The following is a 10,990-nucleotide window of genomic DNA, read 5'->3' as shown; positions in this document are numbered from 1 at the left end:
AATAAAGAGTAAGAGATATCTAAAAGTTCAGAACAGAGAGAAATGAAGAAGACTCCACGAGACAGCACCCCAATCATCCAGTCAGTAGCAGATTCAGAAGGAAAGATATATATATATATATATATATATATATATGTATATATATATATATATATATATGTATATATATATATATGTGTGTGTGTGTGTGTATTATTCCTTAATATATATATCAAGGAATAATAAAACTCCCAGTGAAAAAAGCAGTTAATGAGAAACGGGATAATTTAAGTTAGAAAATCTGCCTAGTAACAAGCAAAGCCAAGACTGGGAATTCATAATTAAATGAAAATCTCTATGTATTTATTGGGGAGCTGGGTGGTGGGTCCCCAAAGAGTAAATAAAAAGCAACTACAAATTTATGCACACAAAAAATTTTGGAAACAGCAAATATTTCAAACATTAAATAAAAGCAAATGCCAGCGACTATCCATTAGACAACAAGTTTTGTGGATGAGAGAGATCACAGTACAGATTGTGTGTTGAAGATGTGTAAGTTACTTTATATTGTCAAAGTGAAAATACATGACATGAGATTTTCTATGTGACCTAAGAAATAAAGCTTGCGTGAAGACCAGAATGTGGAAAAAAATAAAAATTAACTATAGAGGTCAGGCATGGGACAAAAGGAAAACAAAAATTTAGGAACTATTTTATTGTGACTGACTTCCTAATCTTCATCTTATTTTTATTCCTAAATGTGGTTCTTAAGGTTTGAATATTATCTCAAAATTGTTGAGATTAGTATATACATGTATATATTTTAAATTTTTATCATGATACTAATAGTCATCTTGAGGGCTAACTCTAACTACCTCCCCATATATGATTTCGAGTTTGAGTCTCTATCTTTTTTCTCTAGTGAACCATGTCTATGACTAACAGCAAACTTTGAAGTCTTCAAAAGAATGATGACTCTCAACAAGGAAGATTCCACAAGGACTATGATAATAGCACAAAGCTGAAAAACACCACCTAAAGATCTTATTTGGAATACAAACTGATCAGGAAGATTTTGAGGTACCTAGCTAAGATGACCCAGCCTCATGGACTACTTTAGCCAGGGCTTGAGACCTGTCCATTACACAGAGACTGAACATAAAGTGACATAGCTACCTCTCCCAAAATGTGATGATTAACCCACATTTTTATTTTAAGGATCCCATGAAAATGCAATCACTCCCAGGCAGCAGTAAATAAATTTAAGAACAAAACAATCACATTCCCAAGTAGATGAGTGATGTGGAATATCCTTTTGTACATGTGTTGCTTTAATTAGTTGATGAATAATGCTCTTTTGATCAGTGGTTTTGAAGAGGAAAACCAGAGAGGAAATCTGAACAGAAATATATAGAGAGAGTAGGTGGAGTCAAACAGACACCAGTCAGGTGCCAAGGAAAGAAGACATGTAGAAAATGAGGTAATGCCATGGCCAGGGGACAATACATAGACTAATAGAAATGGGTGAAGATGTGAGAGTTAACAGAATATGCCTGAGTTATTGACCACACTGTGTTGAAATTAATATGATCAATGTGATTATTCAGTCATAGGAGGCCTGAAATTCAAAGCGCAGTGCTCTTCACAGTGGGGCAGGTGGTTTTTGGTGTTCAGTGGATTAAGGTGGGAGGGAAATGGAACCCACAGCATTCAGTATGAGGATTCATGGAGACAGGTTTTTCCCATTTCTGTCGAAGAATTCTATAGAGGTAAAAGAGCTTTATAGTGATGGTCCTTTATTTTTCTGATGTTTCTCAATGTCTATGGCTTTTTATATTTGAGAACAATTGGAATTTGTGCTACAGTGATATTTAAAATAAATTTCATTAATCCATTAATTTCCAAAGAGCCAACAAAACTTTCTTGTTCATTTTATTTTTTAGAGTCTAATATAATTATTAACCCATCCTTTAAAAGCTTTTTATTTTTACCTGCCAGGATAGCTTTCTTTATTAAAGGGGAAATCGAGACAACTGTTCTTGCTGAATTATTTGAATATCTGATTTAAACACACCCTAAAATCTGATTGGAAGCTCTTTGTTAACTCCTATGGTTGACTCTGGTTCTAATTTTATATCTTCTGCTTTAGCAACTAAACTATACACACATACCTCTAAAATCACTTTAGTTGAGATGATACTGGAATAAGATACTTCCATTTATCAAGTGATGCTGAATTTCATTCAGTATGTTTATTCAGTTAAGTTGGTTTATTTTTATTTTATGTGTATTCGTGTTACATGTCCAAGTATGTCTGTGTGGTGGTGTCATGTCCCCTAAAACTGGAGCTAAACACAGTTGTGAGGTTCCATGTGGGTGCTGACAATTGAACTTGGTTGGGTCCTCTAGAAAAACAGTCAGTATTCTTACCCACAGTGTCATCTGCCCAGCCCATCAATCAATTACAATTCTAAATGTGGCTTTAGAAATGGGGACAGAAGTTAATTTCTCATTTCTTGGTAGTTGGAGCTTTAATGATGGTATTTCCCTTTTAAGCATCAATTTGCTTAATTTTAAATTTTAATAGATGTGACCAAATGACTGCAAGATTAAATCGGTAAATAGCTTTCCACTAACAAGTACCAATTACCTTGATCAAAACAATTAACCAAATCTTGTCATGGATCTAATGGTTCTTACTGTTTAATAAATTTTTCATCAGAAATAACACTCAACCCTATGATTCATGGTTTCCCATATTCTTTAACTTATTGCAATACAAAAGGTTGTTTTCTGTAAATGTATATAATGTGGTATTGAAGTATTTGCTGAAAGAGTTCAGATGTGTAGTTAGAGTATAAATTGAAAAACTAGGAACTAGCTGTATAGAAATTTAACTGACTGGACATCCCAGTTTATTATTCAGGGTTCTCTAGAGTTACAGAAATTATGGACTAAATCTCTCTCTCTCTCTCTCTCTCTCTCTCTCTCTGTCTATCTCTCTGTCTCTCTGTCTCTGTCATTCCCTATCTCTCAGCTATGTATGTGTGAATATATGGGGATTAATTTGAATAACTTACAGATCTCAGTTCTACAATGGCTCTAAATGGAAAGTCTAAGAATCTAGGCGTTGCTCATTCTCACAAGACCGGGTTTCCCAGCTGTTTTGTGTTTGCTAGAATCTCAAAGAAGTAGACTTCAATGACAATGAAGAACCACATATGTTGACAAAGTGAGGGAAAGCAGAGAGAGAAATGACAGCCCACCTTTATTTTCCAATCACCCCACAGCAGAAGTTATGACCCAGGTTAAAGTGTGTCTTCTAGCCTCAAGGTCTAGTTTAAAGATATGTTTAATCAATACTCACTATTTGGATCAAAGTCATGTTGTCTTCTTGCCTTGTGTTTCAGATAAAAACTGTACCCTCCATTTCTGAATTATAATTTATTCCAGATGTAGTAAACTTTATAACCAAGAAAAGCTATCACAATGCATCCCTTGTCAACTTGTCATATAATCATATTAACTTATTAATTTCCAAATAGAAAGCAATAACCTGGTTGTAATTATGTCAAAAAATAATGTAAACATACTAAATACAATTACTAATGGATTATATGTTTAAAATAGTGACAATGTCCCTTGGAGGACATCTTTCTAGTGTTTCAAAATTACTTCTGATAACCACTGATATTCTCTTAATTGATAGTGCAGCATGTGATAAGGAATTGAAATAATAGAGAAATAATCATACAAATGCATTATCAACAAAATAGAGTCGAAGCACTCATCTCAGTTAAAGTTTTCATTTCTGCTATAGTCACATGGCCTTGGACGGTATTTAGAACAGTCATTTTCTACTACACGTTCTGCATTTCTTTCACCCTCTGCATCACATGGTTTTAGGTCTTTTTCTAGAGAAGTGACTCATACCTTCATTTCTGATAGGTATGTGACTTTGTCTTTCTTCCTGGATAAGACTGTTGTAGTTTTCCATTAACTTTAATCCCAAGGTACTGTACCACAAATAGTAGTCATAAAGAATCACCCAGTCTTCTAGTGGGGGAAAGATCTTTTTTGCAATCTGGTTCCTGCTTTTTTCTCACGGTTGTCTGAAATCCCTGTGACTACCTGGTAAAATGTACCTTCAGTATATATGACCTCAGCATGAAATCTCACAACAAACATTTCCTTTTGTGATCTTAAAACTCTTTTAGTAGTTAATATTCTGAGCTGCCTTCTACATGTAGGACAGGAAATCACTGCACCCACCTAGCATAGTGTACTGTACAAGCTAGCTAGCCACATTGTGTTCTTGAGAAAAAAGGCAAAGTTCCTATGGAGTGCAGGATTGTGGGAGTGTCTGCTACTGGAGACAGGCACAAGTGCTATTGAAATGCTTATCTTGGCAGATTTCGAAAAGACCTCTGATTGGGGGCAGAAAAGAACGGACAGCAACCCTTGTGCTGTCTCTTTAATCACACTATAGACCTTTGGGAGGTGTTCTTGCCACTCAGACCTTGGTAACTAATCAGGCCCTCCAGGAGGCCTGCCAGTCAGAAATGGTGCAGGGCTCTTCCTGTGACCCACCTTCATGATTGGTTTTCCTCAGAAGCTGGTGCCAGCGGTTTCCTGTACTGTGGTGCGTTTGCTGATACAGGGAGATGAGGAACTGAGAGCTTTGGCGAGCTGGGAAACAGCAATATGGTGAGCGAGGGAATGCAGGCTCCCGATGGGGAGGAGCAGAGGGTGAGGTATAGGAGACAGTTTGGTGCATTCTCCCTGGATCTGAATGGAAACTTGCCACGATATTCGCTGTGTCATGAAGTCCCATGTGGTCCTTGCTAATTTGTGGACCTGCAGGCAGGCCTCTGAATAACTGCTCTGCAGGCTTCATTTGTTTAGAGAGTTGGGAGCAGAGAGATGTGTGTACAAACATCTTTCTTGTTAATTTCTGCAGGCTTGATGCATTCATGAAAACACATTGACAAACTCAGAGAGGCCTAGTTTCTCCAGTATCTTTCTGACACTCACTATTTTTCATTTAACCTTCACATATAGTCATCATTAATTTTAAATTTGTGGAGGTTATCAAAGGATTCTCGTGTTTTGGGTAGCATGCCACTGCTATGCTGTAATGTGGAAGAGGAGATTTGTTGATATATAGAGTATTTACCAATGCTTAGGAAATAGGGAAGTCTCACAAAGTAGAATTTAGCTGAGGGACAGCTGTGTCTAAAACACCCAAAATTTAAGTATATGCTAATCAGTACTGGTAGAGATTAGGATGCTCGGGCATGCATTGTTCACCAGTATTTTGCAGATATTTGTCTCCAAACCATTACAAAGAAGCTGTCACTGATTTAAAACTAGTCACTGGGCCCTTCTGCATATCAAAAGAGGACTCTAACAAGCTGTTCATGGAGGCCTCACAGGGTCACAAACAACCTTAAGGCCCGGTGTGCCTTAAAGTTCCTGTTTTCTTTTTGAGAAAAGCATAGTTTTGCCAGATGGGCAATATGACATCAAGTCACAAATATTTGAAAAGTAAAATAGGGTTGTGATAAGAACTGACATCATCAATCGAGGCTTTCATTTAGGATCTCACGCAGGGAGAAAGAACATTCTTGGGAACATTCCCTAAGGGGCCAATGCATTGAAAATAAAACACAGCTCCATCTCTAAAACCAGGAATATGTTTGAAAAAGCGGTAATGATCGGGGAGGGGAGGGGAAGGTGCTAAATCTTCCCACCATATGGAACTGTGGGTGTCACCCCAAGGCCACTCTGCACTTAGTAAAGGTCTTGAGATTCCCTGTGTTCCCTTTGTGTAGAATTGTTTGAGTAGCTTCCTCCTAAATTTGTGTGATTGTTTCTACTGACTTTTGATAATTCTCCCATTTCCTTCCATTTCTCCCCTGGAAGTATACAAGATACACGATGCTTTTCTTCCCTACTTTTTTGTTTTTGTTTTTTGAACAGAGTTTCTCTGTAGGACTGACCTGACTATCCTAGACTGTCCTGACTATTCAAGAACTTGCTCTGTAGACCAGGCTTGCTTCAAACTCACAGAGACTACTTGGCTCTGCCTCCTGAGTCTTTGGATTAAAGGCATGTGCCAGCACTGCCTGGCAAGAGGATATGTTGCTTAAGAAGCTTACAAAGCATAGGACATTCCTTCTCCAAGACCTCCTCACCCTAGCTTTTATCCTTTTTACAATTTTTTTGTCCTGTCTTTCTCATTCCCTGTGACCTTCACCTCAGAACCCTGTCAGTGAAGAATGCGCTGTTGTTTCTTGTACTTAAGAAATCATTCTGACAATATGTTTGATGTGTAACTCTTCCATTTGCCTAATTGTCTAGCCTGGCAATTTGTCTGTTGCTATTTCAATTCCTCTAAGTGTACCCTGGAGCCTGAACCTAAAGGACATTTAGCAATAATGGAATATGTGGAACACAAAATCTATCTTAGCTGGCTCCTGTTTCAGCATTAGCCAGAAATGGAAGCATGCCATCAATAAACAGATTTTTCTTTATTAATTTTCTAAATGTGTGAAGTGATTTCTCAATGGAAAGGCATATCTGTTCTAGAACATCTGCACTTCCATCTTGTTAGAAAAATTGTTTCTGGGACAACTTCTGTTATATTGACTTAGGGGGCCTTGGTCTGTTGTTGTCCAGGGCAATGACCTTGCTGTCCTCCATATTAAACTTTCAAAATTCTTAAACAAAAATATGGTACAACCTCACAACTTTAAATTATGCATTTGAGTCATGTAGTTGACTATCCAATGGAGTCACAGAAAAAGATTTGCATATGGAGCTTTCCTTCTGTCTTCAGAACAGAATAGGAGGAATAATTTATTGTGTACACTGCAGGGGTCACAACATAGGCAATCAGCTGTTGGTGCCACCATTTTCAAAAAAGGGCCCAACTGTAGTAAGGGAAATGATTTTGTGGGAAGAATATATTTCAACTAAGGGAGTCATTTTAGGGTTTACAGGAGACTTGATTATATATGGGATCCCAGGTTCAAGGAGAGATCCCCCAGATCAGGAAAGGGTACCTGATTTTGTAATTTCCAAATATGTTTTATTTTAATTAATTCCCTGTTAATGAATACAGAGCAGATAGTGAGGGGTGAACACTTTGGGAAGGTTATTGTGAGCCAATGAATGTTGAATTTGCAATTAGGAAACAATCCTATGCAGATATGAATGATCTTGCTTTACACAGTTGTGTCTTCTCAGAGATTTGGAAAACAGGCCATTGATTGTAACTCTCCTTGTCAGGTTTGAGATCTCAGCAGCCAACATATGCATATGGACAACATCAATCTATCTCTTATTTATAATGTCCTCTCTTTTAGCTAAGGGCCTATTCTTTTTCAAAGTCAATATAGTAAAGTTTCATTTAATCTTAAAAGTGTAGTATTTTTTATCACTTTAGAAATCACATATTGGAATCATTTTCAAATATTTAATTTAAGTGTATTGCTGCTCTTTATTTGTTTCTGTTCTCCAATGTTTCTAAGTCATTACTAGTTTCATTTCATTTCTCTCCTGATGGTGACTGTTGATTTCTGTGTAGAGCAGTGTCTCCTATAGATTAGCCTTGCCTCATGTTACTTAACTGAGAATCATTTTGAACACCTAAGCCTGTCTCTATTTCCCAGTGCTTGGAAAAGAAACATGTAGCTCCTTCCAGGTTTGGCCTTGACTAGCAATGAGAAAGAACAATAGAACAGTTAATGAGTGTCTGCTAATCTTTCTGGCTTTTATTGGGGACTAAGAAGAAGAGGGACTTGTGCAAGGTTAGAGCTCATTGACCAACTTTGAAGCTGTGGAGACACAGTGCAGAAAGGGAGAAGATGGATGGAGGGTGAGAGCTTTCCTCCTTCAACAGTAGTTGAGATAACTTATGTGGAATCAGCAGTCCATTGTAGATGTGGTGTGATTATCCTGATTGACCATTGCTGGCCATGCACAGACCATGGCAATCAAGAATCTGGGGAAGTTACAGACCTTATCTTTAAACATAATTGCTATATTTATAGTATCTCATCCAAAATAGAAGAACTGGCTCAAATGTATTGGTCCTGCCAAACAGAACTGTTACTTTTCTGGATTAATATGTTCATCTTCAGAGAAAATATATAAGACATCTTTAATGGGCTCTAATACAAATCCCTTGTCTCTGGAGCACATGATCATAAAGTCTGTTTCAACTTTTCAAAATGATTTTTGTGATTAAACCTGTATCATATACACCTTCTCTTTGCTCCCTCCAAGCCCTAACATGACCCTAATTGTTCTGTAACTCCTGCTTTGTTTTTCATTAACAACAGTTACAGAGTAACAACAGTTATACAATAACAGTAGTTACTTTATGAATGTGATCTGTGTTAGTCTACAGGATTTCTCATCTCTGAGGCAATGGGATGGCTACACTGGGAAGAACAAACATAAGATAATAAGTAGTTCCCATGTAGAGTATACTTGTTGAATTTGTTTCAAGTATACAATACTGATTGTTTTCTACCATCATTATAAATATATAAACTTTACAAAAATGCCCCATGAGTTTTAGGTTTTTGCTAATACATCTGAATGTCCTAGTTCACTTAGCAAATATATATTATTCACAGTAGAGTAAAATTTATGAATGCAGTAAACTTGGTAAATCTCTGAGTGTATTCAGTTGTCTTCAAAAATGTGAATAATATCATATAAAATGTTATTGTAAATGAAAATATGTAAACCACAAAACAAAGGAATTTATCATTGTACTTATTTTCCTAGATGCAAACTGACCCTCTAATTATAGACCAAGCATGATTTTAAACAGAATTATGAAATGTTAATACCTAAGTCCTTTTAGAATTAGAACAAGTTATAAAATTAATTCATAGGGATATATAAGGTTCAACAGTGTCTTGAATGTGGTAAAGCTTTATGTGTGCCAATTATCCTTGTAGGATTAAAAGAAATCAAAATGGTGAGAAGAAACTTTCAGTGTATACTGACTGTGTTAAAGCCTTGTCTTATGACACTCACCTTCTAAGGAATGAAAAAACACATACTGGGCAAAAACGCTCTAAAAGTAAACAGTGTGGTAAAACCTTTACTTATCACAGTCATATTCAGTGCCTAAAAGAAAACACACTGGAAAAAAACACAATGAATACAATCAAGGTGACAAAGAGTTTGTTCTTTATGAAATTCATCAAAGTCATAAAATAATACAAAATGGAGAGAAACCCTATAAATATAATCAGTGTGGTAATACCTATGTATGTCAAACTGATCTTCAAAAACATAAAAGAATACATAATGGAGAGAAAATCAATGAATATAATCAGTGTGTTAAGGCCTTTTTAGATCAGAGTAATCTTCAAAATCAGAAAAGAACACATACTGGAGAGAAACCCTATGAATGTAATCAATGTGGTAAGGCTTTTGCAACTAAAAGTAATCTTCAAAAGCATAAAAGAAGACATAGTGGAGAGAAACCCTATGAATGTAATCTGTGTTGTAAGACCTTTGCTGAAATCTATGCTCTTCAAAATCATAAAAGAACACATACTGGAGAGAAACCCTATGAATGTAAACAATGTGGTAAGGCCTTTGACCAGCACAGTAATCTTCAAAAGCATAAAAGAACTCATACTGGAGAGAGACCCTATGAATGTAAACAGTGTGGTAAGGCCTTTGGAAGTCACAGTGATCTTCTAAAGCACAATAGAACACATACTGGAGAGAAACCCTATGAATGTAATCAGTGTGGTCAGGCCTTTGCAACTCAGAGTAATCTTCAACATCATAAAAGAACTCATACTGGAGAAAAACCGTTTGAATGTAATCAGTGTGGTAAGGCCTTTGCCCAGCACAGTAGTCTTCGAAAGCATAAAAGAACACATACTGGAGAGAAAACCTATGAATGTAATCAGTGTGGTAAAGCCTTTGCTGAAAACTGTGCCCTTCTAAAGCATAAAAGAACACATACTGGAGAGAAACCCTATGAATGTAATCAGTGTGGTAAGGCCTTTGCATGTCACAGTGCTCTTCAAAATCATAAAAGAACACATACTGGACAGAAACCCTATGAATGTAATCAATGTGGTAAGGCTTTTTCCCAGCACAGTTATCTTCAAAAGCATAAAAGAACACATACTGGAGAGAGACCCTATGAATGTAATCATTGTGGTAAGGCCTTTGCAGCTCACAGTAATCTGAAAAGGCATAAAAGAACACATACTGGAGAGAAACCCTATGAATGTAATGAGTGTGGTAAGGCCTTTGCACGTCTCAGTCATCTTCAGTTGCATAAAAGAACACATACTGGAGAGAAAACCTATGAATGTAATCAATGTGGTAAGGCCTTTTCCCTCCTTCAAAATCTCCTTTGATGTCCCCTGGTTTTATGAAGCCCTATATGAGCCATATGCAAATTCAGTATGCAGCTGCCCCATTCCACACTGGCAGGGGTATTTATGCTTTTGGTTTCTTCCCTCTCAGATAAATCTCTGGATTGGAGATTTGTGTGAAGACATTCTTTCACTGGAATGCTTCAAAAGCTCCTCGAGTTGTGCTGACATACAATTGTTACTTTCGTTTGGAAACCCTTATGAGAATTGAGCTCATCCCAGATGTGATGGATCACTTTTAACTTCTCTAGCCACGGTCAAAGATTTTTTGTTTAACATGCCTGCCGCTCTTTAACTGCAAGCAGACAATTCTTTGCTGCTGCCCCATTTGCACGAGCATGTCTCTGTAGAATCTCTGCTCAAGTGAGCATGTGCATACACCCCTTTCCTCTTCCAGAACTGCCAGCAGGCTGTGGTCTAGAGAATAATGAAGGAAGGTGATCAGTGTCGTGCCTCTCCTTAGAGACGGTTTTCTTTTGGGACTCAAAGTTCTGGAACTGAGCCAATAAAAATTTCTAGAAGCAAAAAGGCAGAGGTTGCCTGCCTCATCTCTTTCAGGATACAAAAGAAGGTGAATATGCAAA

General features: G+C 37.0%; 1 protein-coding gene across 1 annotated transcript; it reads left to right on the top strand.

Moving 5' to 3' along the window:
* Positions 1-4,573: 4,573 nt before the first annotated feature.
* LOC148117676 (uncharacterized) lies at positions 4,574-10,617 on the top strand. The gene is given in 5 exon segments (XM_087902365.1): positions 4,574-4,686; positions 8,958-9,125; positions 9,212-10,312; positions 10,314-10,353; positions 10,498-10,617. Coding segments are annotated over 5 exon segments (1,542 nt in total).
* Positions 10,618-10,990: the final 373 nt, after the last annotated feature.

Source organism: Myodes glareolus, chromosome 27, assembly GCF_982192425.1.
Source record: "Myodes glareolus chromosome 27, mMyoGla1.1, whole genome shotgun sequence".
Taxonomy (NCBI): domain Eukaryota; kingdom Metazoa; phylum Chordata; class Mammalia; order Rodentia; family Cricetidae; genus Myodes; species Myodes glareolus.
This window is presented reverse-complemented; position numbering and strand designations above follow the sequence as displayed.